The 27,494-nt window shown below is 42.5% G+C and overlaps 1 protein-coding gene across 1 annotated transcript in view; it reads left to right on the forward strand.

Moving 5' to 3' along the window:
- Nucleotides 1-871: 871 nt before the first annotated feature.
- Nucleotides 872-27,494, forward strand: part of LOC138322740 (glutathione hydrolase 1 proenzyme-like) — a 39,639-nt gene continuing 13,016 nt past the window's right edge. Inside the window, exons 1-5 of the mRNA XM_069266822.1 lie at nucleotides 872-1,215; nucleotides 2,082-2,207; nucleotides 25,864-25,958; nucleotides 26,260-26,452; nucleotides 26,698-26,861. Coding sequence (XP_069122923.1) covers nucleotides 932-1,215; nucleotides 2,082-2,207; nucleotides 25,864-25,958; nucleotides 26,260-26,452; nucleotides 26,698-26,861 — 862 coding nt within the window. The 5' untranslated portion in view covers nucleotides 872-931. The remainder of the gene's footprint in view (nucleotides 1,216-2,081; nucleotides 2,208-25,863; nucleotides 25,959-26,259; nucleotides 26,453-26,697; nucleotides 26,862-27,494) is intronic.

The following is a 27,494-nucleotide window of genomic DNA, read 5'->3' on the forward strand; positions in this document are numbered from 1 at the left end:
GGGTTAAACACACACACACCACTTTCATTTCTGAACGGTACATTTAAAAATCATAGCTGATCAAGCATGGTTACTGTGCACATTGCATGCTCTGATATATAAATGTCTTTTATAAGCTTGACATGATCAAATATAATATTATACACAATTTTTCCATTTAGAAAAAAAAATATTAAAAAGTTAGTCATCATAACTTTTTTCGTGAAGCATTGAATCCGTTAAAAATTGTAAAAAACTAGGTATTTTCTATTTCAGTTTAGGACAGAGGAAAATGTGCAGTATTTCTGAGCAAAAGTAATTGGTTGACCGTGTATTACTTTTATTTCCTAAAGGAAAACACTGGTTTGGGTAGTTATACAAACATTCATACCCATCGAAAAATCCTATTGGGGAAAAAAACAGTGATACCCGGGGTATTACCGTATCACGCATTATGCCAGATACCTATATCGCAAATATTTCAATGGCAAGCATACTACCATAGTACTGTAAGTGATAGGCCAATTTCGACTTCTCAGCAGTGCAGATTCATATTCGAGCAAAACCAATGAAAGAATTATTTTGAACGTTTCCCACTATTATATTTCAGTTACTATCAATTAGATTAGACCTTGCCTCTTCTCCTGCTTAACGGTCAGCATACAGGGAAGTGGGACGACTGGTTCGCCCGTTGTCAGTATAATGTGACCTGGTGGGATGTTTTGCTTGGTGTCTTCGGTGGCATGCTGCAGTGATATAGCACAATAAAAATGACAATAGTTCCGCTATATAAGCAGACACAACACGAACATACCGCAATATCCCAAAACACTCACCTCGCATTTCACACACGCTACACTCTGCACGCATTGGAGGCCGTCCTTACATGACCCTAGCTGTTAATAGGACGTTAAAATAATCAAACAAACAAACAAACAAAGCTTCTTCTGTAATGTCACCACATTATTGTTTTCTCATTCCAGCGATGGTTGTTATGGCAAGGTTCTATGCTGCCTTAGTTGTCTGTGTAACGACAATAAGTGGAGAGAGTACTAATGATAATCTAAACTATTCACCTACACCTTTGTCACCGGATATGATTGAGTCACCACCATCGGATAGGTATGTGGCGCCACTACCTGTGTCACCGGATATATCTGTGTCGCGATCAAGGATAGGAACTTACAGATATGGAGCTGTAGCCTCTGATGCAGGCTACTGTTCTACAGTTGGAACGTAAGTCTGTTTTTTTGTATTATTTCCATCAGCTTAGATCATTGTGAACAGATTCAAATTAAATTCAAATCAATATCAACTGATTTAAATCAGGAAACTGTATATATTGAACTGATATGAATCCATTATAAATTTCAACGTATCTGGTTATACAGTATCCACGTTTTCATTATAAACAAAAACATAGGTATACATGCTTAACATGCTTTTTTATACCTGCTCATTATCGGAGTGTTATCACAGTATTACAATATTGGACTATTGCACACGTTCGCATTTTCAGATTGTTGTGTGCACGTTATCAATGTGCATAAACATTTCCTAAATGAGTAATCTCCATAGGAACAGCTATGTGGGAATACACCAGTCAGGTATACAATATAATTAATTATAACGCGAGAGAGTTTGGAACTGAAGGTCACCTAAGCAGATCAGAATAATGGGTAAAATATGAACATAAATGTGCATGCTGACTGTCATTTTTTCTCGCTGTTATGTCAATACTCAATTCGCCACCAGGGGATCACACGTATTTTTTAAGTAACAACCCTTTCTTGGTACCGATCCGCTTCACGTTACTTTGAAGATTAATTGTTTGATTATGAACTTACTCGTGGAGCTTTATAGGGTGTACCAAATAAATATTGTCCCATTTCTTCATTGTTCGGGTCTGAAAGAAAAAAGTAGCTCGCTGAAGACTCACCACTTTTCCCTTCTTAAATCTCACCAAATGCAGCCTATATTTTATATCTGATATATGAAAAAAAGATAATCGGCAAATTTGAATAATAAAAGTCAATTGTTGCATATTCAAAAAAAGAGATTGTTAAAGAATTATTTATCTACATGTACATCTTTGTTTTCAGAAACCTGATGGTTCGCCAAGGAGCATCGGCAGTGGACGCCGCCATCGCTGGACTTTTATGTCAGTGTGCCATCAACTTTCACAGTTGTGGTCTAGGCGGGGGTCTCTTCATGACCATCTACAAAAGGTAGTGTGTGTCTGATGTAAGGTAGTGTGTGTCTGATGTAAGGTAGTGTGTGTCTGATGTAAGGTAGTGTGTGTCTGATGTAAGGTAGTGTGGGGTATGATGTAAGGTAGTGTGTGTCTGATGTAAGGTAGTGTGTGTCTGATGTAAGGTAGTGTGTGTCTGATGTAAGGTAGTGTGTGTCTGATGTAAGGTAGTGTGTGTCTGATGTAAGGTAGTGTGTGTCTGATGTAAGGTAGTGTGTGTCTGATGTAAGGTAGTGTGGGGTATGATGTAAGGTAGTGTGTGTCTGATGTAAGGTAGTGTGTGTCTGATGTAAGGTAGTGTGGGGTATGATGTAATGTAGTGTGGGGTATGATGTAAGGTAGTGTGGGGTATGATGTAAGGTAGTGTGTGTCTGATGTAAGGTAGTGTGTGTCTGATGTAAGGTAGTGTGTGTCTGATGTAAGGTAGTGTGGGGTATGATGTAAGGTAGTGTGGGGTATGATGTAAGGTAGTGTGTGTCTGATGTAAGGTAGTGTGTGTCTGATGTAAGGTAGTGTGTGTCTGATGTAAGGTAGTGTGTGTCTGATGTAAGGTAGTGTGGGGTATGATGTAAGGTAGTGTGGGGTATGATGTAAGGTAGTGTGTGTCTGATGTAAGGTAGTGTGTGTCTGATGTAAGGTAGTGTGTGTATGATGTAAGGTAGTGTGTGTCTGATGTAAGGTAGTGTGTGTCTGATGTAAGGTAGTGTGTGTCTGATGTAAGGTAGTGTGGGGTATGATGTAAGGTAGTGTGTCTGATGTAAGGTAGTGTGTGTCTGATGTAAGGTAGTGTGTGTCTGATGTAAGGTAGTGTGGGGTATGATGTAAGGTAGTGTGTGTCTGATGTAAGGTAGTGTGTGTCTGATGTAAGGTAGTGTGGGGTATGATGTAAGGTAGTGTGTGTCTGATGTAAGGTAGTGTGTGTCTGATGTAAGGTAGTGTGTGTCTGATGTAAGGTAGTGTGTGTCTGATGTAAGGTAGTGTGGGGTATGATGTAAGGTAGTGTGGGGTATGATGTAAGGTAGTGTGTGTCTGATGTAAGGTAGTGTGTGTCTGATGTAAGGTAGTGTGTGTCTGATGTAAGGTAGTGTGTGTCTGATGTAAGGTAGTGTGTGTCTGATGTAAGGTAGTGTGTGTCTGATGTAAGGTAGTGTGTGTCTGATGTAAGGTAGTGTGTGTCTGATGTAAGGTAGTGTGTGTCTGATGTAAGGTAGTGTGTGTCTGATGTAAGGTAGTGTGTGTCTGATGTAAGGTAGTGTGGGGTATGATGTAAGGTAGTGTGTGTCTGATGTAAGGTAGTGTGTGTCTGATGTAAGGTAGTGTGTGTCTGATGTAAGGTAGTGTGTGTCTGATGTAAGGTAGTGTGTGTCTGATGTAAGGTAGTGTGGGGTATGATGTAAGGTAGTGTGTGTCTGATGTAAGGTAGTGTGGTGTCTGATGTAAGGTAGTGTGTGTCTGATGTAAGGTAGTGTGGGGTATGATGTAAGGTAGTGTGTGTCTGATGTAAGGTAGTGTGTGTCTGATGTAAGGTAGTGTGTGTCTGATGTAAGGTAGTGTGGGGTATGATGTAAGGTAGTGTGTGTCTGATGTAAGGTAGTGTGGGTCTGATGTAAGGTAGTGTGTGTCTGATGTAAGGTAGTGTGTGTCTGATGTAAGGTAGTGTGTGTCTGATGTAAGGTAGTGTGTGTCTGATGTAAGGTAGTGTGTGTCTGATGTAAGGTAGTGTGTGTCTGATGTAAGGTAGTGTGGGGTATGATGTAAGGTAGTTGTCTGATGTAAGGTAGTGTGGGGTATGATGTAAGGTAGTGTGTGTCTGATGTAAGGTATGTGGGTATGATGTAAGGTATGTGGGGTATGATGTAAGGTAGTGTGGGTCTGATGTAAGGTATGTGTGTTGATGTAAGGTAGTGTGTGTCTGATGTAAGGTATGTGGGTGTATGATGTAAGGTAGTGTGTGTCTGATGTAAGGTAGTGTGTGTCTGATGTAAGGTAGTGTGTGTATGATGTAAGGTAGTGTGTGTCTGATGTAAGGTAGTGTGTGTCTGATGTAAGGTAGTGTATGTGTCTGATGTAAGGTAGTGTGGTGTATGATGTAAGGTAGTGTGGTGTCTGATGTAAGGTAGTGTGTGTATGATGTAAGGTAGTGTGTGTCTGATGTAAGGTATTGTGGGGTATGATGTAAGGTAGTGTGGGGTATGATGTAAGGTAGTGTGTGTCTGATGTAAGGTAGTGTGTGTCTGATGTAAGGTAGTGTGGTGTATGATGTAAGGTAGTGTGTGTCTGATGTAAGGTAGTGTGTGTCTGATGTAAGGTAGTGTGTGTCTGATGTAAGGTAGTGTGGGGTATGATGTAAGGTAGTGTGGTGTATGATGTAAGGTAGTGTGGGGTATGATGTAAGGTAGTGTGTGTCTGATGTAAGGTAGTGTGGGTATGATGTAAGGTAGTGTGGTGTATGAGGTAAGGTAGTGTGGGGTATGATGTAAGGTAGTGTGGGGTATGATGTAAGGTAGTGTGGGTCTGATGTAAGGTAGTGTGTGTCTGATGTAAGGTAGTGTGTGTCTGATGTAAGGTAGTGTGTGTCTGATGTAAGGTAGTGTGTGTCTGATGTAAGGTAGTGTGTGTCTGATGTAAGGTAGTGTGGGGTATGATGTAAGGTAGATGTAAGGTAGTGTGTGTCTGATGTAAGGTAGTGTGGGTATGATGTAAGGTAGTGTGGGGTATGATGTAAGGTAGTGTGTGTCTGATGTAAGGTAGTGTGTGTCTGATGTAAGGTAGTGTGTGTCTGATGTAAGGTAGTGTGTGTCTGATGTAAGGTAGTGTGGGGTATGATGTAAGGTAGTGTGGGGTATGATGTAAGGTAGTGTGGGGTATGATGTAAGGTAGTGTGGGGTATGATGTAAGGTAGTGTGTGTCTGATGTAAGGTAGTGTGTGTCTGATGTAAGGTAGTGTGGGGTATGATGTAAGGTAGTGTGTGTATGATGTAAGGTAGTGTGGGGTATGATGTAAGGTAGTGTGGGGTATGATGTAAGGTAGTGTGTGTCTGATGTAAGGTAGTGTGTGTCTGATGTAAGGTAGTGTGTGTCTGATGTAAGGTAGTGTGGGGTATGATGTAAGGTAGTGTGTGTCTGATGTAAGGTAGTGTGTGTCTGATGTAAGGTAGTGTGTGTCTGATGTAAGGTAGTGTGTGTCTGATGTAAGGTAGTGTGTGTCTGATGTAAGGTAGTGTGGGGTATGATGTAAGGTAGTGTGGGTCTGATGTAAGGTATGTGGGGTATGATGTAAGGTAGTGTGTGTATGATGTAAGGTAGTGTGTGTCTGATGTAAGGTAGTGTGGGTATGATGTAAGGTAGTGTGTGTCTGATGTAAGGTAGTGTGTGTATGATGTAAGGTAGTGTGTGTCTGATGTAAGGTATGTGTGTCTGATGTAAGGTAGTGTGGGTATGATGTAAGGTAGTGTGTGTCTGATGTAAGGTAGTGTGGGTATGATGTAAGGTAGTGTGTGGGTATGATGTAAGGTAGTGTGTGTCTGATGTAAGGTAGTGTGGGGTATGATGTAAGGTAGTGTGTGTCTGATGTAAGGTAGTGTGTGTCTGATGTAAGGTAGTGTGTGTCTGATGTAAGGTAGTGTGTGTCTGATGTAAGGTAGTGTGTGTCTGATGTAAGGTAGTGTGTGTCTGATGTAAGGTAGTGTGTGTCTGATGTAAGGTAGTGTGTGTCTGATGTAAGGTAGTGTGTGTCTGATGTAAGGTAGTGTGGGTCTGATGTAAGGTAGTGTGGTGTATGATGTAAGGTAGTGTGTGTCTGATGTAAGGTAGTGTGGTGTCTGATGTAAGGTAGTGTGTGTCTGATGTAAGGTAGTGTGGGGTATGATGTAAGGTAGTGTGTGTCTGATGTAAGGTAGTGTGTGTCTGATGTAAGGTAGTGTGTGTCTGATGTAAGGTAGTGTGTGTCTGATGTAAGGTAGTGTGTGTCTGATGTAAGGTAGTGTGTGTCTGATGTAAGGTAGTGTGTGTCTGATGTAAGGTAGTGTGTGTCTGATGTAAGGTAGTGTGTGTCTGATGTAAGGTAGTGTGTGTCTGATGTAAGGTAGTGTGTGTCTGATGTAAGGTAGTATGTGTCTGATGTAAGGTAGTGTGTGTCTGATGTAAGGTAGTGTGGGGTATGATGTAAGGTAGTGTGTGTCTGATGTAAGGTAGTGTGGGGTCTGATGTAAGGTAGTGTGTGTGTGTCTGATGTAAGGTAGTGTGTGGGTATGATGTAAGGTAGTGTGGGTCTGATGTAAGGTAGTGTGTGTCTGATGTAAGGTAGTGTGGGGTATGATGTAAGGTAGTGTGGGGTATGATGTAAGGTAGTGTGGTGTATGATGTAAGGTAGTGTGGGGTATGATGTAAGGTAGTGTGTGTCTGATGTAAGGTAGTGTGGGGTATGATGTAAGGTAGTGTGGGGTATGATGTAAGGTAGTGTGGGGTATGATGTAAGGTAGTGTGTGTCTGATGTAAGGTAGTGTGTGTCTGATGTAAGGTAGTGTGTGTCTGATGTAAGGTAGTGTGTGGGTCTGATGTAAGGTAGTGTGTGTCTGATGTAAGGTAGTGTGGGTATGATGTAAGGTAGTGTGTGTGTCTGATGTAAGGTAGTGTGTGATGTAAGGTATGGTCTGATGTAAGGTAGTGTGTGTCTGATGTAAGGTAGTGTGGGGTATGATGTAAGGTAGTGTGTGTCTGATGTAAGGTAGTGTGTGTCTGATGTAAGGTAGTGTGTGTCTGATGTAAGGTAGTGTGGGGTATGATGTAAGGTAGTGTGTGTCTGATGTAAGGTAGTGTGGGTCTGATGTAAGGTAGGTGTGGTGTGTCTGATGTAAGGTAGTGTGTGTATGATGTAAGGTAGTGTGGTCTGATGTAAGGTAGTGTGTGTCTGATGTAAAGTGTGGGGTGATGTAAGGTAGTGGTATGTCTGATGTAGTGTGTGTAGGTATGTGTGTCTGATGTAAGGTAGTGTGTGTCTGATGTAAGTAGTGTGGGTCTGATGTATTGGGGGTATGTGTGTGGTGTATGATGTAAGGTAGTGTGGGGTATGATGTAAGGTAGTGTGGGGTATGATGTAAGGTAGTGTGTGTCTGATGTAAGGTAGTGTGTGTGATGTGTAGTGTGGGGTCTGATGTAAGGTAGTGTGTGTCTGATGTAAGGTAGTGTGGTGTATGATGTAAGGTAGTGTGTAGGTCCTGATGTAAGGTAGTGTGTGTGTCTGATGTAAGGTAGTGTGGGGTCTGATGTAAGGTAGTGTGGGGTATGATGTAAGGTAGTGTGTGTGATGTACATGTAAGGTAGTGTGTGTCTGATGTAAGGTAGTGTGGGTATGATGTAAGGTAGTGTGGTGTCTGATGTAAGGTAGTGTGTCTGATGTAAGGTAGTGTGTGTCTGATGTAAGGTAGTGTGTGTCTGATGTAAGGTAGTGTGGGGTCTGATGTAAGGTAGTGTGTGTCTGATGTAAGGTAGTGAGGTGTCTGATGTAAGGTAGTGTGTGTGTCTGATGTAGGTAGTGTGTGGTCTGATGTAAGGTAGTGTGTGTCTGATGTTTGATGTAGGTATTGTGGGGTCTGATGTAAGGTAGTGTGGGATGTGTGTCTGATGTAAGGTAGTGTGTGTCTGATGTAAGGTGTGTGTGTCTGATGTAAGGTAGTGTGGGTGTATGATGTAAGGTAGTGTGGTCTGATGTAAGGTAGTGTGTGTCTGATGTAAGGTAGTGTGTGTGTGTGGATGTAAGGTAGTGTGTGTCTGATGTAAGGTAGTGTGTGTCTGATGTAAGGTAGTGTGTGTCTGATGTAAGGTAGTGTGGGGTCTGATGTAAGGTAGTGTGTGTCTGATGTAAGGTAGTGTGGGGTCTGATGTAAGGTAGTGTGTGTCTGATGTAAGGTAGTGTGGGGTCTGATGTAAGGTAGTGTGGGGTATGATGTAAGGTAGTGTGTGTCTGATGTAAGGTAGTGTGTGTCTGATGTAAGGTAGTGTGTGTCTGATGTAAGGTATGTGTGGGTATGATGTAATCGTAGTTTGTGTCTGATGTATGGATAGTGTTGTCTGTTGTAAGGTAGTGTGGGGTATGATGTTAAGGTTGTGTGTGTCTGATGTAAGGTAGTGTGTGTCTGATGTAAGGTAGTGTGTGTCTGATGTAAGGTAGTGTGGTGTCTGATGTAAGGTAGTGTGTGTCTGATGTAAGGTAGTGTGGTGTCTGATGTAAGGTAGTGTGTGTCTGATGTAAGGTAGGTGTGGTGTCTGATGTAAGGTAGTGTGTGTCTGATGTAAGGTAGTGTGTGGGGTCCTGGATGTAAGGTAGTGTGTGTCTGATGTAAGGTAGTGTGGGGTATGATGTAAGGTAGTGTGTGTCTGATGTAAGGTAGTGTGTGTCTGATGTAAGGTAGTGTGTGTCTGATGTAAGGTAGTGTGTGTCTGATGTAAGGTAGTGTGTGTCTGATGTAAGGTAGTGTGTGTCTGATGTAAGGTAGTGTGTGTCTGATGTAAGGTAGTGTGTGTCTGATGTAAGGTAGTGTGGGGTATGATGTAAGGTAGTGTGGGGTATGATGTAAGGTAGTGTGGGGTATGATGTAAGGTAGTGTGGGGTCTGATGTAAGGTAGTGTGTGTCTGATGTAAGGTAGTGTGTGTCTGATGTAGGGTATTGTGGGTCTGATGTAAGGTAGTGTGGTGTGTCTGATGTAAGGTAGTTTGTGTCTGATGTAAGGTAGTGTGGGGTAATGATGTAAGGTAGTGTGTGGTCTGATGTAAGGTAGTTGTGTGGTCTGATGTAAGGTAGTGTGTGTGTCTGATGTAATATAGTAGTGTGTGTCTGATGTAAGGTAGTGGGGTCTGATGTAAGGTAGTGTGGGGTCTGATGTAAGGTAGTGTGTGTCTGATGTAAGGTAGTGGTGGGGTGTATGATGTAAGGTAGTGTGGGTGTCTGATGTAAGGTAGTTGTGGGGTATGATGTAAGCGTAGTAGTGTGTGTCTGATGTAAGGTAGTGTTGTGTGCCTGATGTAAGGTAGTGTGTGTCTGATGTAAAGGTAGTGTGGTGTCTGATGTAAGGTAGTGTGTGGGTATGCTGTAACGGTAGTGTGTGTCTGATGTAAGTAGTGTGTGTGTCTAGATGTAAGGTAGTGTGGTAAGGTATGATGTAAGGTAGTGTGTGTCTGATGTAAGGTAGTGTGGGGTATGATGTAAGGTAGTGTGGTGTGTATGATGTAAGGTAGTGTGTGTGATGATGTAAGGTAGATGTGTGTCTGATGTAAGGTAGTGTGGGGTCTGATGTAAGGTAGTGTGTGTCTGATGTAAGGTAGTGTGGGGTATGATGTAAGGTAGTGTGTGTCTGATGTAAGGTAGTGTGTGTCTGATGTAAGGTAGTGTGGGGTATGATGTAAGGTAGTGTGTGTCTGATGTAAGGTAGTGTGGGGTATGATGTAAGGTAGTGTGGGGTATGATGTAAGGTAGTGTGTGTCTGATGTAAGGTAGTGTGGGGTATGATGTAAGGTAGTGTGTGTCTGATGTAAGGTAGTGTGGGGTATGATGTAAGGTAGTAGTGGGGTATGATGTAAGGTAGTGTGTGTCAGATGTAAGGTGGGTGTGTGTCTGATGTAAGGTAGTTGTGTGTCTGATGTAAGGTAGTGTGGGGTCTGATGTAAGGTAGTGTGTGTCTGATGTAAGGTAGTGTGGGGTCTGATGTAAGGTAGTGTGTGTCTGATGTAAGGTAGTGTGTGTCTGATGTAAGGTAGTGTGTGTCTGATGTAAGGTAGTGTGGGGTATGATGTAAGGTAGTGTGTGTCTGATGTAAGGTAGTGTGTGTCTGATGTAAGGTAGTGTGTGTCTGATGTAAGGTAGTGTGTGTCTGATGTAAGGTAGTGTGTGTCTGATGTAAGGTAGTGTGTGTATGATGTAAGGTAGTGTGGGGTATGATGTAAGGTAAGGTATGTGGTATGATGTAAGGTAGTGTGGGGTATGATGTAAGGTTGTAGTGTGTGTCTGATGTACAGGTAGTGTTTGTGTCTGATGTAAGGTAGTGTGTGTCTGATGCTAGGTAGTTGGGGTATGATGTGTAAGGTAGTGTGTGTATGGATGTAAGTAGTGTGGTGGTATGATGTAAGGTAGTGTGGGGTATGATTGTAAGGTAGTGTGTGTCTTGATGTAAGGTAGTGTGTTTGTATGATGTAAGGTAGTGTGTGTGTATGATGTAAGGTAGTGTGGGGTGTCTGATGTAAGGTAGTGTGTGTCTGATGTAAGGTAGTGTGTGTCTGATGTAAGGTAGTGTGTGTCTGATGTAAGGTAGTGTGTGTCTGATGTAAGGTAGTGTGGGGTATGATGTAAGGTAGTGTGGGGTATGATGTAAGGTAGTGTGTGTATGATGTAAGGTAGTGTGTGTCTGATGTAAGGTAGTGTGTGTCTGATGTAAGGTAGTGTGTGTCTGATGTAAGGTAGTGTGGGGTATGATGTAAGGTAGTGTGTGTCTGATGTAAGGTAGTGTGTGTCTGATGTAAGGTAGTGTGTGTCTGATGTAAGGTAGTGTGGGGTATGATGTAAGGTAGTGTGTGTCTGATGTAAGGTAGTGTGTGTCTGATGTAAGGTAGTGTGTGTCTGATGTAAGGTAGTGTGGGGTATGATGTAAGGTAGTGTGGGGTATGATGTAAGGTAGTGTGGGGTATGATGTAAGGTAGTGTGGGGTATGATGTAAGGTAGTGTGTGTCTGATGTAAGGTAGTGTGGGGTATGATGTAAGGTAGTGTGTGTCTGATGTAAGGTAGTGTGGGGTATGATGTAAGGTAGTGTGGGGTATGATGTAAGGTAGTGTTGGTGTACCTGATGTAAGGTAGTGTGTGTCTGATGTAAGGTAGTGTGTGTAAGGTCTGATGTAAGGTAGTGTGTGTCTGATGTAAGGTAGTGTGGGGTATGATGTAAGGTAGTGTGGGGTATGATGTAAGGTAGTGTGGTGTCTGATGTAAGGTAGTGTGTGTCTGATGTAAGGTAGTGTGGGGTATGATGTAAGGTAGTGTGGGGTATGATGTAAGGTAGTGTGGGGTATGATGTAAGGTAGTGTGTGTCTGATGTAAGGTAGTGTGGGGTATGATGTAAGGTAGTGTGTGTCTGATGTAAGGTAGTGTGGGGTATGATGTAAGGTAGTGTGTGTCTGATGTAAGGTAGTGTGTGTCTGATGTAAGGTAGTGTGGGGTATGATGTAAGGTAGTGTGGGGTATGATGTAAGGTAGTGTGGGGTATGATGTAAGGTAGTGTGGGGTATGATGTAAGGTAGTGTGGGGTATGATGTAAGGTAGTGTGTGTCTGATGTAAGGTAGTGTGTGTCTGATGTAAGGTAGTGTGGGTCTGATGTAAGGTAGTGTGTGTCTGATGTAAGGTAGTGTGGGGTATGATGTAAGGTAGTGTGTGTCTGATGTAAGGTAGTGTGTGTCTGATGTAAGGTAGTGTGTGTCTGATGTAAGGTAGTGTGGGGTATGATGTAAGGTAGTGTGGGGTATGATGTAAGGTAGTGTGTGTCTGATGTAAGGTAGTGTGTGTCTGATGTAAGGTAGTGTGGGGTATGATGTAAGGTAGTGTGGGGTATGATGTAAGGTAGTGTGTGTCTGATGTAAGGTAGTGTGTGTCTGATGTAAGGTAGTGTGTGTCTGATGTAAGGTAGTGTGTGTCTGATGTAAGGTAGTGTGGGGTATGATGTAAGGTAGTGTGGGGTATGATGTAAGGTAGTGTGTGTCTGATGTAAGGTAGTGTGTGTCTGATGTAAGGTAGTGTGGGGTATGATGTAAGGTAGTGTGTGTCTGATGTAAGGTAGTGTGTGTCTGATGTAAGGTAGTGTGGGGTATGATGTAAGGTAGTGTGTGTCTGATGTAAGGTAGTGTGGTGTCTGATGTAAGGTAGTGTGTGTCTGATGTAAGGTAGTGTGTGTATGATGTAAGGTAGTGTGGGGTATGATGTAAGGTAGTGTGTGTATGATGTAAGGTAGTGTGTGTCTGATGTAAGGTAGTGTGTGTCTGATGTAAGGGTGTGTGTCTGATGTAAGGTAGTGTGTGTCTGATGTAAGGTAGTGTGGTGTATGATGTAAGGTAGTGTGGGGTATGATGTAAGGTAGTGTGTGTCTGATGTAAGGTAGTGTGTGTCTGATGTAAGGTAGTGTGGGTATGATGTAAGGTAGTGTGTGTCTGATGTAAGGTAGTGTGTGTCTGATGTAAGGTAGTGTGGGGTATGATGTAAGGTAGTGTGTGTCTGATGTAAGGTAGTGTGTGTCTGATGTAAGGTAGTGTGGGGTATGATGTAAGGTAGTGTGTGTCTGATGTAAGGTAGTGTGGGGTATGATGTAAGGTAGTGTGGTGTATGATGTAAGGTAGATGTAAGGTAGGTGTGTGGGTATGATGTAAGGTAGTGTGTGTATGATGTAAGGTAAGGTCTGATGTAAGGTAGTGTGTCTGATGTAAGGTAGTGTGGGGTATGATGTAAGGTAGTGTGGGGTATGATGTAAGGTAGTGTGGGGTATGATGTAAGGTAGTGTGTGTCTGATGTAAGGTAGTGTGTGTCTGATGTAAGGTAGTGTGTGTCTGATGTAAGGTAGTGTGTGTATGATGTAAGGTAGTGTGTGTCTGATGTAAGGTAGTGTGGTGTCTGATGTAAGGTAGTGTGTGTCTGATGTAAGGTAGTGTGTGTCTGATGTAAGGTAGTGTGTGTCTGATGTAAGGTAGTGTGGTGTCTGATGTAAGGTAGTGTGTGTCTGATGTAAGGTAGTGTGTGTCTGATGTAAGGTAGTGTGTGTCTGATGTAAGGTAGTGTGGGGTCTGATGTAAGGTAGTGTGTGTCTGATGTAAGGTAGTGTGTGTCTGATGTAAGGTAGTGTGGTGTCTGATGTAAGGTAGTGTAAGGAGTGTGTGTCTGATGTAAGGTAGTGTGTGTCTGATGTAAGGTAGTGTGTGTCTGATGTAAGGTATGATGTAAGGGTATGTCTGTAAGGTAGTGTGTGTCTGATGTAAGGTAGTGTGTGTATGATGTAAGGTAGTGTGTGTCTGATGTAAGGTAGTGTGTGTCTGATGTAAGGTAGTGTGTGTCTGATGTAAGGTAGTGTGTGTCTGATGTAAGGTAGTGTGGGGTATGATGTAAGGTAGTGTGTGTGTCTGATGTAAGGTAGTGTGTGTCTGATGTAAGGTAGTAGTGTGGGTCTGATGTAAGGTAGTGCTGATAAGGAGTGTGTAAGGTAGTGTGGGGTATGATGTAAGGTAGTGTGTGTCTGATGTAAGGTAGTGTGTGTCTGATGTAAGGTAGTGTGTGTCTGATGTAAGGTAGTGTGTGTCTGATGTAAGGTAGTGTGTGTGTCTGATGTGTAAGGTAGTGTGTGTCTGATGTAAGGTGATGTGTGTGGGTCTGATGTAAGGTAGTGTGGGGTGTCTGATGTAAGGTAGTGTGTGTGTCTGATGTAAGGTCTGATAGTGTGTGTCTGATGTAAGGTAGTGTGGGGTATGATGTAAGGTAGTGTGGGTGTCTGATGTAAGGTAGTGTGTGTCTGATGTAAGGTAGTGTGTGTCTGATGTAAGGTAGTGTGGGGTATGATGTAAGGTAGTGTGGGGTATGATGTAAGGTAGTGTGTGTCTGATGTAAGGTAGTGTGTGTCTGATGTAAGGTAGTGTGTGTCTGATGTAAGGTAGTGTGTGTCTGATGTAAGGTAGTGTGTGTCTGATGTAAGGTAGTGTGGGGTCTGATGTAAGGTAGTGTGTGTCTGATGTAAGGTAGTGTGGGGTAGTGTGATGTGTAAGGTAGTGTGTGTCTGATGTAAGGTAGTGTGGGGTATGATGTAAGGTAGTGTGTGTCTGATGAGGTAGTGTGTGTCTGAGTGTGTAGGTGTGTGTCTGATGTAAGGTAGTGTGTGTCTGATGTAAGGTATAGTGTGTGTCTGATGTAAGGTAGTGTGTGTCTGATGTAAGGTAGTGTGGGGTATGATGTAAGGTAGTGTGTGTCTGATGTAAGGTAGTGTGTGTCTGATGTAAGGTAGTGTGTGTCTGATGTAAGGTAGTGTGTGTCTGATGTAAGGTAGTGTGTGTCTGATGTAAGGTAGTGTGGGGTCTGATGTAAGGTAGTGTGTGTCTGAGGTAGTGTGTGTCTAAGGTAGTAGTGTGTGTATGATGTAAGGTAGTGTGTGTTGATGGGTAGTGTGATGATGTAAGGTAGTGTGGGGTATGATGTAAGGTAGTGTGTGTATGATGTAAGGTAGTGTGTGTCTGATGTAAGGTAGTGTGGGGTATGATGTAAGGTAGTGTGTGTCTGATGTAAGGTAGTGTGTGTCTGATGTAAGGTAGTGTGTGTCTGATGTAAGGTAGTGTGTAAGGTAGTGTGATGTAAGGTAGTGTGTGTGGTCTGATAAGGTAAGGTAGTGTGTGTCTGATGTAAGGTAGTGTGTGTCTGATGTAAGGTAGTGTGGTGTGTCTGATGTAAGGTAGTGTGTGTGTCTGATGTAAGGTAGTGTGGGGTATGATGTAAGGTAGTGTGTGATGGTAGTGATGTATATGTAAAGGTAGTGTGTGTGTATGATGTAAGGTAGTGTGTGGGGTGTGATGTAAGGTAGTGTGTGTCTGATGTAAGGTAGTGTGGGGTCTGATGTAAGGTAGTGTGTATGATGTAGGTGATGTAAAGATGTAAGTAGTGTGTGTCTGATGTAAGGTAGTGTGTGTCTGATGTAAGGTAGTGTGTGTCTGATGTAAGGTAGTGTGGGGTATGATGTAAGGTAGTGTGTGTCTGATGTAAGGTAGTGTGTGGGGTCTGATGTAAGGTAGTAAGGGGTATGATGTAAGGTAGTGTGGGGTATGATGTAAGGTAGTGTGGGGTATGATGTAAGGTAGTGTGTGTCTGATGTAAGGTAGTGTGTGTCTGATGTAAGGTAGTGTGTGTCTGATGTAAGGTAGTGTGGTGTCTGATGTAAGGTAGTGTGTGTCTGATGTAAGGTAGTGTGTGTCTGATGTAAGGTAGTGTGTGTCTGATGTAAGGTAGTGTGGGGTATGATGTAAGGTAGTGTGTGTCTGATGTAAGGTAGTGTGGGGTATGATGTAAGGTAGTGTGTGTCTGATGTAAGGTAGTGTGTGTCTGATGTAAGGTAGTGTGGGGTATGATGTAAGGTAGTGTGTGTCTGATGTAAGGTAGTGTGTGTCTGATGTAAGGTAGTGTGTGTCTGATGTAAGGTAGTGTGTGTCTGATGTAAGGTAGTGTGGTGTCTTGATGTAAGGTAGTGTGGGGTCTGATGTAAGGTAGTGTGTGTCTGATGTAAGGTAGTGTGTGTCTGATGTAAGGTAGTGTGTGTCTGATGTAAGGTAGTGTGTGTCTGATGTAAGGTAGTGTGTGTCTGATGTAAGGTAGTGTGTGTCTGATGTAAGGTAGTGTGGGGTATGATGTAAGGTAGTGTGGGGTATGATGTAAGGTAGTGTGTGTCTGATGTAAGGTAGTGTGTGTCTGATGTAAGGTAGTGTGGGGTATGATGTAAGGTAGTGTGGGGTATGATGTAAGGTAGTGTGTGTCTGATGTAAGGTAGTGTGTGTCTGATGTAAGGTAGTGTGGGGTATGATGTAAGGTAGTGTGGGGTATGATGTAAGGTAGTGTGTGTATGATGTAAGGTAGTGTGTGTATGATGTAAGGTAGTGTGTGTCTGATGTAAGGTAGTGTGTGTCTGATGTAAGGTAGTGTGGGGTATGATGTAAGGTAGTGTGGGGTATGATGTAAGGTAGTGTGTGTCTGATGTAAGGTAGTATGGGGTATGATGTAAGGTAGTGTGTGTCTGATGTAAGGTAGTGTGTGTCTGATGTAAGGTAGTGTGTGTTGTCTGATGTAAGGTAGTGTGTGTCTGATGTAAGGTAGTGTGGGGTATGATGTAAGGTAGTGTGTGTCTGATGTAAGGTAGTGTGTGTGTCTGATGTAAGGTAGTGTGTGTCTGATGTAAGGTAGTGTGTCAGGGGTATGATGTAAGGTAGTGGGGTCTGTATGTATGTAAGGTAGTGTGGTGTCTGATGTAAGGTAGCTGTGTGTGTCTGATGTAAGGTAGTGTGTGTCTGATGTAAGGTAGTGTGTGTCTGATGTAAGGTAGTGTGGGGTATGATGTAAGGTAGTGTGTGTCTGTGTAAGGTAGTGTGTGTCTGATGTAAGGTAGTGTAGTCTGATGTAAGTGTAGTGATGTGATGTAAGGTAGTGTGGGTATGATGTAAGGTAGTGTGTGTTGATGTAAGGTAGTGGTGTATGTCTGATGTAAGGTAGTGTCAGGTGTGTCTGATGTTAAGGTAGTGTGGGGTATGATGTAAGGTAGTGTGGGTCTGATGTAAGGTAGTGTGTGTCTGATGTAAGGTAGTGTGGGGTATGATGTAAGGTAGTGTGGGGTATGATGTAAGGTAGTGTGTGTCTGATGTAAGGTAGTGTGTGTCTGATGTAAGGTAGTGTGGGGTATGATGTAAGGTAGTGTGGGGTATGATGTAAGGTAGTGTGTGTCTGATGTAAGGTAGTGTGGGGTATGATGTAAGGTAGTGTGTGTCTGATGTAAGGTAGTGTGTGTCTGATGTAAGGTAGTGTGTGTCTGATGTAAGGTAGTGTGGTCTGATGTAAGGTAGTGGTGTATGATGGGTCTGATGTAATGTAAGGTAGTGTGTGTCTGATATTAAGGTAGTGTGTGTCTGATGTAAGGTAGTGTGTGTCTGATGTAAGGTAGTGTGTGTCTGATGTAAGGTATGATGTAAGGTAGTGTGTGTCCCTGATGTAAGGTAGTGTGTGTCTGATGTAAGGTAGTGTGGGGTATGATGTAAGGTAGTGTGGGGTATGATGTAAGGTAGTGTGTGTCTGATGTAAGGTAGTGTGTGTCTGATGTAAGGTAGTGTGTGTCTGATGTAAGGTAGTGTGTGTCTGATGTAAGGTAAGTGTGTGTGGTATGTAGTGTAAGGGTAGAATGTAAGAGGTATGTAGGGTTCTGATGTAAGGTAGTGTGTGGGTCTGATGTAAGGTAGTGTGGGGTCTGATGTAAGGTAGTGTGTGTCTGATGTAAGGTAGTGTGTGTCTGATGTAAGGTAGTGTGTGGGGTAATGATGTAAGGTAGTGTGTGTCTGATGTAAGGTAGTGTGTGTCTGATGTAAGGTAGTGTGGGTATTGATGTAAGGTAGTGTGTGTCTGATGTAAGGTAGTGTGTGTCTGATGTAAGGTAGTGTGTGTCTGATGTAAGGTAGTGTGTGATCTGATAGGTAGGTGTGTGTGGGGTATGATTGTAAGGTAGTGTGTGTCTGATGTAAGGTAGTGAGTGTCTGATGTAAGGTAGTGTGATGTCTGATGTAAGGTGGTGTGGGGTATGATGTAAGGTAGTGTGGGGTATGATGTAAGGTAGTGTGTGTCTGATGTAAGGTAGTGTGTGTCTGATGTAAGGTAGTGTGTGTCTGATGTAAGGTAGTGTGGTGTCTGATGTAAGGTAGTGTGTGTGAAGTAAGGTAGTGTGGGGTATGATGTAAGGTAGTGTGGTGTATGATGTAAGGTAGTGTGTGTCTGATGTAAGGTAGTGTGTGTATGATGTAAGGTAGTGTGTGTCTGATGTAAGGTAGTGTGTGGGTATGATGTAAGGTAGTGTGTGTCTGATGTAAGGTAGTGTGTGTCTGATGTAAGGTAGTGTGGGGTGATGTAAGTAGTGTGTGTCTGATGTAAGGTAGTGTGTGTCTGATGTAAGGTAGTGTGGGGTATGATGTAAGGTAGTGTGTGTCTGATGTAAGGTAGTGTGTGTCTGATGTAAGGTAGTGTGTGTCTGATGTAAGGTAGTGTGGGGTATGATGTAAGGTAGTGTGGGGTATGATGTAAGGTAGTGTGTGTCTGATGTAAGGTAGTGTGTGTCTGATGTAAGGTAGTGTGGGGTATGATGTAAGGTAGTGTGGGGTATGATGTAAGGTAGTGTGTGTCTGATGTAAGGTAGTGTGTGTCTGATGTAAGGTAGTGTGTGTCTGATGTAAGGTAGTGTGTGTCTGATGTATAGGTAGTGTGGGGTATGATGTAAGGTAGTGTGTGTCTGATGTAAGGTAGAATGTGTGTCTGATGTAAGGTAGTGTGTGTGGATGTAAGTTATTGTGGGGTATGATGTAAGGTAGTGTGGGTATGATGTAAGGTAGTGTGGGTACTGATGTAAGGTAGTGTGTGTCTGATGTAAGGTAGTGTGTGTCTGATGTAAGGTAGTGTGTGTCTGATGTAAGGTAGTGTGTGTCTGATGTAAGGTAGTGTGTGTCTGATGTAAGGTAGTGTGTGTCTGATGTAAGGTAGTGTGTGTCTGATGTAAGGTAGTGTGTGTCTGATGTAAGGTAGTGTGTGTCTGATGTAAGGTAGTGTGTGTCTGATGTAAGGTAGTGTGTGTCTGATGTAAGGTAGTGTGGGTATGATGTAAGGTAGTGTGTGTCTGATGTAAGGTAGTGTGGGTCTGATGTAAGGTAGTGTGTGTCTGATGTAAGGTAGTGTGGGGTATGATGTAAGGTAGTGTGGGGTATGATGTAAGGTAGTGTGTGTCTGATGTAAGGTAGTGTGTGTCTGATGTAAGGTAGTGTGTGTCTGATGTAAGGTAGTGTGTGTCTGATGTAAGGTAGTGTGGGTATGATGTAAGGTAGTGTGTGTCTGATGTAAGGTAGTGTGTGTCTGATGTAAGGTAGTGTGTGTCTGATGTAAGGTAGTGTGTGTGATGTAAGGTAGTGTGTGTCTGATGTAAGGTAGTGTGGGGTATGATGTAAGGTAGTGTGTGTCTGATGATGTGATGTAAGGTAGTGTGTGTCTGATGTAAGGTAGTGTGTGTCTGATGTAAGGTTAGTGTGTGTGTCTGATGTAAGGTAGTGTGTGGGTATGATGTAAGGTAGTGTGGGGTATGATGTAAGGTAGTGTGGGTATGATGTAAGGTAGTGTGGTCTAGTGTGTGGATGTAAGGTAGTGTGGTGTCTGATGTAAGGTGTGTGTCTGATGTAAGGGTGTGTGTCTGATGTAAGGTAGTGTGGGGTATGTAAGGTAGTGTGTGTTTTAGGTCTGATGTAAGGTAGTGTGTGTCTGATGTAAGGTAGTGTGTGTATGATGTAAGGTAGTGTGTGTCTGATGTAAGGTAGTGTGTGTCTGATGTAAGGTAGTGTGGGGTATGATGTAAGGTAGTGTGTGTCTGATGTAAGGTAGTGTGGGGTATGATGTAAGGTAGTGTGGGGTATGATGTAAGGTAGTGTGGGGTATGATGTAAGGTAGTGTGGGGTATGATGTAAGGTAGTGTGTGTCTGATGTAAGGTAGTGTGTGTCTGATGTAAGGTAGTGTGGGTCTGATGTAAGGTAGTGTGTCTGATGTAAGGTAGTGTGGGGTATGATGTAAGGTAGTGTGGGGTATGATGTAAGGTAGTGTGTGTCTGATGTAATGATGTAAGTAGTGTGTCTGATGTAAGGTAGTGTGTGTCTGATGTAAGGTAGTGTGTGTCTGATGTAAGGTAGTGTGTGTCTGATGTAAGGTAGTGTGTGGGTATGATGTAAGGTAGTGTGGGGTATGATGTAAGGTAGTGTGGGGTATGATGTAAGGTAGTGTGGGGTATGATGTAAGGTAGTGTGTGTCTGATGTAAGGTAGTGTGTGTCTGATGTAAGGTAGTGTGGGGTATGATGTAAGGTAGTGTGGGGTATGATGTAAGGTAGTGTGGGGTATGATGTAAGGTAGTGTGGGGTATGATGTAAGGTAGTGTGTGTCTGATGTAAGGTAGTGTGGGGTATGATGTAAGGTAGTGTGTGTCTGATGTAAGGTAGTGTGGGGTATGATGTAAGGTAGTGTGTGTCTGATGTAAGGTAGTGTGGGGTATGATGTAAGGTAGTGTGGGGTATGATGTAAGGTAGTGTGTGTATGATGTAAGGTAGTGTGGGGTATGATGTAAGGTAGTGTGGGGTATGATGTAAGGTAGTGTGGGGTATGATGTAAGGTAGTGTGTGTCTGATGTAAGGTAGTGTGGGGTATGATGTAAGGTAGTGTGTGTCTGATGTAAGGTAGTGTGGGGTATGATGTAAGGTAGTGTGTGTCTGATGTAAGGTAGTGTGGGGTATGATGTAAGGTAGTGTGTGTCTGATGTAAGGTAGTGTGGGGTATGATGTAAGGTAGTGTGGGGTATGATGTAAGGTAGTGTGTGTCTGATGTAAGGTAGTGTGTGTCTGATGTAAGGTAGTGTGTGTCTGATGTAAGGTAGTGTGGGGTATGATGTAAGGTAGTGTGTGTCTGATGTAAGGTAGTGTGTGTCTGATGTAAGGTAGTGTGTGTCTGATGTAAGGTAGTGTGGGGTATGATGTAAGGTAGTGTGGGGTATGATGTAAGGTAGTGTGTGTCTGATGTAAGGTAGTGTGTGTCTGATGTAAGGTAGTGTGGGGTATGATGTAAGGTAGTGTGGGGTATGATGTAAGGTAGTGTGGGGTATGATGTAAGGTAGTGTGGGGTATGATGTAAGGTAGTGTGGGGTATGATGTAAGGTAGTGTGGGGTATGATGTAAGGTAGTGTGTGTCTGATGTAAGGTAGTGTGGGGTATGATGTAAGGTAGTGTGTGTCTGATGTAAGGTAGTGTGTGTGGGTATGATGTAAGGTAGTGTGGTGTATGATGTAAGGTAGTGTGGGTATGATGTAAGGTAGTGTGGTGTCTGATGTAAGGTAGTGTGTGTCTGATGTAAGGTAGTGTGGGGTATGATGTAAGGTAGTGTGTGTCTGATGTAAGGTAGTGTGGGGTATGATGTAAGGTAGTGTGGGGTATGATGTAAGGTAGTGTGGGGTATGATGTAAGGTAGTGTGTGTCTGATGTAAGGTAGTGTGTGTCTGATGTAAGGTAGTGTGTGTCTGATGTAAGGTAGTGTGTGTCTGATGTAAGGTAGTGTGTGGGGTCTGATGTAAGGTAGTGTTGGGTATGATGTAAGGTAGTGTGTGTCTGATGTAAGGTAGTGTGTGTCTGATGTAAGGTAGTGTGGGGTATGATGTAAGGTAGTGTGTGTCTGATGTAAGGTAGTGTGTGTCTGATGTAAGGTAGTGTGGGGTATGATGTAAGGTAGTGTGGGGTATGATGTAAGGTAGTGTGTGTCTGATGTAAGGTAGTGTGTGTATGATGTAAGGTAGTGTGGGGTATGATGTAAGGTAGTGTGTGTCTGATGTAAGGTAGTGTGTGTCTGATGTAAGGTAGTGTTGATGTAAGGTAGTGTGGTATGATGTAAGGTAGTGTGTGTCTGATGTAAGGTAGTGTGTGTCTGATGTAAGGTAGTGTGTGTCTGATGTAAGGTAGTGTGTGTCTGATGTAAGGTAGTGTGTGTCTGATGTAAGGTAGTGTGGGGTATGATGTAAGGTAGTGTGGGGTATGATGTAAGGTAGTGTGGGGTATGATGTAAGGTAGTGTGGGGTATGATGTAAGGTAGTGTGGGGTATGATGTAAGGTAGTGTGGGGTATGATGTAAGGTAGTGTGTGTCTGATGTAAGGTAGTGTGGGGTATGATGTAAGGTAGTGTGGGGTATGATGTAAGGTAGTGTGTGTCTGATGTAAGGTAGTGTGGGGTATGATGTAAGGTAGTGTGGGGTATGATGTAAGGTAGTGTGGTGTCTGATGTAAGGTAGTGTGGGGTATGATGTAAGGTAGTGTGTGTCTGATGTAAGGTAGTGTGGGGTATGATGTAAGGTAGTGTGGGGTATGATGTAAGGTAGTGTGGGGTATGATGTAAGGTAGTGTGTGTCTGATGTAAGGTAGTGTGTGTCTGATGTAAGGTAGTGTGGGGTATGATGTAAGGTAGTGTGGGGTATGATGTAAGGTAGTGTGTGTCTGATGTAAGGTAGTGTGGGGTCTGATGTAAGGTAGTGTGTGTCTGATGTAAGGTAGTGTGTGTCTGATGTAAGGTAGTGTGTGTCTGATGTAAGGTAGTGTGTGTCTGATGTAAGGTAGTGTGTGTCTGATGTAAGGTAGTGTGTGTCTGATGTAAGGTAGTGTGTGTCTGATGTAAGGTAGTGTGGGGTATGATGTAAGGTAGTGTGGGGTATGATGTAAGGTAGTGTGGGGTATGATGTAAGGTAGTGTGTGTCTGATGTAAGGTAGTGTGGGGTCTGATGTAAGGTAGTGTGTGTATGATGTAAGGTAGTGTGGGGTATGATGTAAGGTAGTGTGTGTCTGATGTAAGGTAGTGTGGGGTCTGATGTAAGGTAGTGTGTGTCTGATGTAAGGTAGTGTGTGTCTGATGTAAGGTAGTGTGGGGTCTGATGTAAGGTAGTGTGTGTCTGATGTAAGGTAGTGTGTGTCTGATGTAAGGTAGTGTGGGGTATGATGTAAGGTAGTGTGGGGTCTGATGTAAGGTAGTGTGTCTGATGTAAGGTAGTGTGTGTCTGATGTAAGGTAGTGTGTGTCTGATGTAAGGTAGTGTGTGTCTGATGTAAGGTAGTGTGTGTCTGATGTAAGGTAGTGTGGGGTATGATGTAAGGTAGTGTGGGGTATGATGTAAGGTAGTGTGTGTCTGATGTAAGGTAGTGTGTGTCTGATGTAAGGTAGTGTGGGGTATGATGTAAGGTAGTGTGGGGTATGATGTAAGGTAGTGTGTGTCTGATGTAAGGTAGTGTGTGTCTGATGTAAGGTAGTGTGTGTCTGATGTAAGGTAGTGTGGGGTATGATGTAAGGTAGTGTGGGGTATGATGTAAGGTAGTGTGTGTCTGATGTAAGGTAGTGTGTGTCTGATGTAAGGTAGTGTGTGTCTGATGTAAGGTAGTGTGGGGTATGATGTAAGGTAGTGTGTGTCTGATGTAAGGTATTTTGTCTGATGATGTAAAGGTAGTATGTGTCTGATGTAAGGTAGTGTGGGGTATGATGTAAGGTAGTGTGGTGTCTGATGTAAGGTAGTGTGGGGTATGATGTAAGGTAGTGTGGTGTCTGATGTAAGGTAGTGTGTGTCTGATGTAAGGTAGTGTGTGTCTGATGTAAGGTAGTGTGTGTCTGATGTAAGGTAGTGTGTGTCTGATGTAAGGTAGTGTGTGTCTGATGTAAGGTAGTGTGTGTCTGATGTAAGGTAGTGTGTGTCTGATGTAAGGTAGTGTGTGTCTGATGTAAGGTAGTGTGGGGTCTGATGTAAGGTAGTGTGTGTCTGATGTAAGGTAGTGTGTGTCTGATGTAAGGTAGTGTGTGTCTGATGTAAGGTAGTGTGGGGTATGATGTAAGGTAGTGTGTGTCTGATGTAAGGTAGTGTGGGTTGATGTAAGGTAGTGTGTGTGTCTGATGTAAGGTAGTGTGGGGTATGATGTAAGGTAGTGTGTGTGATGTAAGGTAGTGTGTGTGTCTGATGTAAGGTAGTGTGGTGTATGATGTAAGGTAGTGTGTGTCTGATGTAAGGTAGTGTGTGTCTGATGTAAGGTAGTGTGGGGTATGATGTAAGGTAGTGTGGGGTATGATGTAAGGTAGTGTAAGTGTAGTGTGTGTCTGATGTAAGGTAGTGTGGGGTATGATGTAAGGTAGTGTGGGGTATGATGTAAGGTAGTGTGGGGTATGATGTAAGGTAGTGTGTGTATGATGTAAGGTAGTGTGGGGTATGATGTAAGGTAGTGTGTGTCTGATGTAAGGTAGTGTGTGTCTGATGTAAGGTAGTGTAGTGCTGATGTAAGGTATGGTGTGATGTAAGGTAGTGTGTGTCTGATGTAAGGTAGTGTGTGTCTGATGTAAGGTAGTGTGTGTCTGATGTAAGGTAGTGTGTGGGGTTGATGTATGAGGTAGTGTGTGTCTGATGTAAGGTAGTGTGTGTCTGATGTAAGGTAGTGTGGGGTATGATGTAAGGTAGTGTGGGGTATGATGTAAGGTAGTGTGTGTCTGATGTAAGGTAGTGTGTGTCTGATGTAAGGTAGTGTGGGGTATGATGTAAGGTAGTGTGGGGTATGATGTAAGGTAGTGTGGGGTATGATGTAAGGTAGTGTGTGTCTGATGTAAGGTAGTGTGTGTCTGATGTAAGGTAGTGTGGTGTATGATGTAAGGTAGTGTGTGTGTCTGATGTAAGGTGTGTGTGTGTCTGATGTAAGGTAGTGTGGGGTCTGATGTAAGGTAGTGTGGGGTATGATGTAAGGTAGTGTGGGGTATGATGTAAGGTAGTGTGTGTCTGATGTAAGGTAGTGTGTGTCTGATGTAAGGTAGTGTGTGTCTGATGTAAGGTAGTGTGTGTCTGATGTAAGGTAGTGTGTGTCTGATGTAAGGTAGTGTGGGGTATGATGTAAGGTAGTGTGGGGTATGATGTAAGGTAGTGTGTGTCTGATGTAAGGTAGTGTGTGTCTGATGTAAGGTAGTGTGTGTCTGATGTAAGGTAGTGTGTGTCTGATGTAAGGTAGTGTGGGGTATGATGTAAGGTAGTGTGTGTCTGATGTAAGGTAGTGTGTGTCTGATGTAAGGTAGTGTGGGGTATGATGTAAGGTAGTGTGGGGTATGATGTAAGGTAGTGTGTGTCTGATGTAAGGTAGTGTGTGTCTGATGTAAGGTAGTGTGGGGTATGATGTAAGGTAGTGTGTGTCTGATGTAAGGTAGTGTGTGTCTGATGTAAGGTAGTGTGTGTCTGATGTAAGGTAGTGTGGGGTATGATGTAAGGTAGTGTGTGTATGATGTAAGGTAGTGTGTGTCTGATGTAAGGTAGTGTGTGTCTGATGTAAGGTAGTGTGTGTCTGATGTAAGGTAGTGTGTGTCTGATGTAAGGTAGTGTGGGGTCTGATGTAAGGTAGTGTGTGTCTGATGTAAGGTAGTGTGTGTCTGATGTAAGGTAGTGTGGGGTATGATGTAAGGTAGTGTGTGTCTGATGTAAGGTAGTGTGTGTCTGATGTAAGGTAGTGTGTGTCTGATGTAAGGTAGTGTGTGTCTGATGTAAGGTAGTGTGTGTCTGATGTAAGGTAGTGTGTGTCTGATGTAAGGTAGTGTGTGTCTGATGTAAGGTAGTGTGGGTCTGATGTAAGGTAGTGGTGTGTCTGATGTAAGGTAGTGTGGGGTCTGATGTAAGGTAGTGTGTGTCTGATGTAAGGTAGTGTGGGGTCTGATGTAAGGTAGTGTGTGTTTGATGTAAGGTAGTGTGTGTCTGATGTAAGGTAGTGTGTGTCTGATGTAAGGTAGTGTGGGTATGATGTAAGGTAGTGTGTGTCTGATGTAAGGTAGTATGTGTCTGATGTAAGGTAGTGTGGGCCTGATGTAAGCTAGTGTGTGTCTGATGTAAGGTAGTGTGTGTCTGATGTAAGATAATGTAGATTCTGATGAATACATGTGCGACAAATATGATGATTCTAAGATAATGATGTAGATTTTCTTCCGATGATAACAATACGACGCTGCATTGGCGTGGTATACAAAGCAGTCCCCATGAGTGGTTTTCACCCATATGTGGCGTGTGCCATCAATAAGAACAATCCCATTCGTTGTTATAAGTGTGATTAACAACGCTAATTATCATTAATAAACATCCTTTTTAGATTATCAACTGTAACAAATGTAAATTGTGGTTGTAATTAAAAAAACAATGCAAAAAGATAACGGGACTTTGAGTATTGTGTTTCATCATTTGCTTATCAACAAGAAGCATAGAAATTTAAATGCCAATTGTCTCCTTTCCAAATTCTGTATCTTACATTTTATTGTTTATTCTGTCCTTGATAGAAAAAACAATGAAGCTTTTACAATAAATGCTCGTGATATGGCGCCCAGTTCAGCTAAAGAGGACATGTTTGTTGGCAACATCTCATCTGAACAAGGTATATACCTATTTATTTAAAAAAACAATACTTTGTTAATTTAGTCTAAACGTACTTTATTCTTGATACAACAATATAATATGCAATTGATATAAAGGAAAATAAAAACAAGTCTCTAAGACATTCTTTATCAAGCATATCAATATTTTATCAATGGGTAATCGATACCTTTCAAAAGTTCATATTTAATTAATTTCTATCACAATTTGAATAGAAGACTATTGATAACACTGCGGTATCACTAACAGGTGGCTTTTAAAGTAAAACTTTGATTCATTATGATCTGTTTTGGTTTGTGTAGGCGGCATGGCTATCGCAGTACCAGGTCAGGTTAAAGGTCTCCATGCTGCGTGGAAGCTCGGTGGTAAACTGCCATGGAAAGCCTTATTTCAGCCCACCATCCGTCTTCTTCAACACGGCGTGTCAGCTAATTTACCTTTATTAGGGGCCATCAATAAGAGAGCTCCGTTTGACCCCAAATTCAACAATCTCATGTAAGGATTGTTTTTCAAATGATTCACATTAGCTACTACACTGAATAACATGACCATCATTTGAATGTCGTTTTAACTTCCATATTACACTGTATAATCTGTGCATAATTTAAGATTTAAGTTTTGAATGTTTGGTTAAAAATGTGTAGAACATACTTTGTTTATTCTTGATTTTTGTGAAATTAAATTCGATTATATTTATTGTCCGACAAATTAAAATATTACATATTCGTGTTATTGTACAGCAAGTTACTCACCGACCCGGTCACTAATAGCTACGTACAAGAGGGGCACATAATCAAGAGGCCGAATCTGGTAGAAACCTTTCAGATTATAGCTGACGAAGGTCCAGACGCTTTCTACAACGGAACTCTGTCTAAGCGTATTGTAGAGGACATCCGAGAGGCAGGTCTGTTGTCACTCCAGGAGGGAACTTTCACATTATTTAGACGGTGTAACCATATGCATTTCGTAAAGTAATGGGTGAAACCAAGGAATAAAATATGATAACGATAGAAGTCACAATCTTTGTATCGAATGTTACAAGTTCAGTAATCGCTCGGCAGAAACATGGTTATGGTTCTTATGTCGTTACGTGATTTATCCACTACCGTACAGCAAAAACATATTAGTTAATATTTATCGGTTTGGAAGAATTCGAGACAGCATGTTAACTCAATTATTTACACAAAGATCATAGCTTGTGCAACCAAGATAAATACCAAAGAAACTGAGCAAAAAACCCGCTGAATTCAATCCAAACTCGATATTACCACAACTTGTGTCGGTTTGATTCTTAAATTTCAAAATTTATAAAAAAAAATCTTTCTTTTTATGATTCATCGAGGTCATGGGCTAGGAGGGTCCAACATGCACCCCAACAAACCTCCGATCCAATATTTTTTCGGAACCCTTATGACCCAATGATCACAAATAAAAAAAATAGCATTGCATAGGCTGGAAATAACGTCCGGTTTGACGTCATAAAGATGACCGCCATCTCGAATTTCATAAAAAAAACCGGAAAATAGTCGTAACATTG

The sequence above is a fragment of the Argopecten irradians genome, chromosome 5 (assembly GCF_041381155.1).
Source record: "Argopecten irradians isolate NY chromosome 5, Ai_NY, whole genome shotgun sequence".
In the NCBI taxonomy this organism is placed as follows: Eukaryota; Metazoa; Mollusca; class Bivalvia; order Pectinida; family Pectinidae; genus Argopecten; species Argopecten irradians.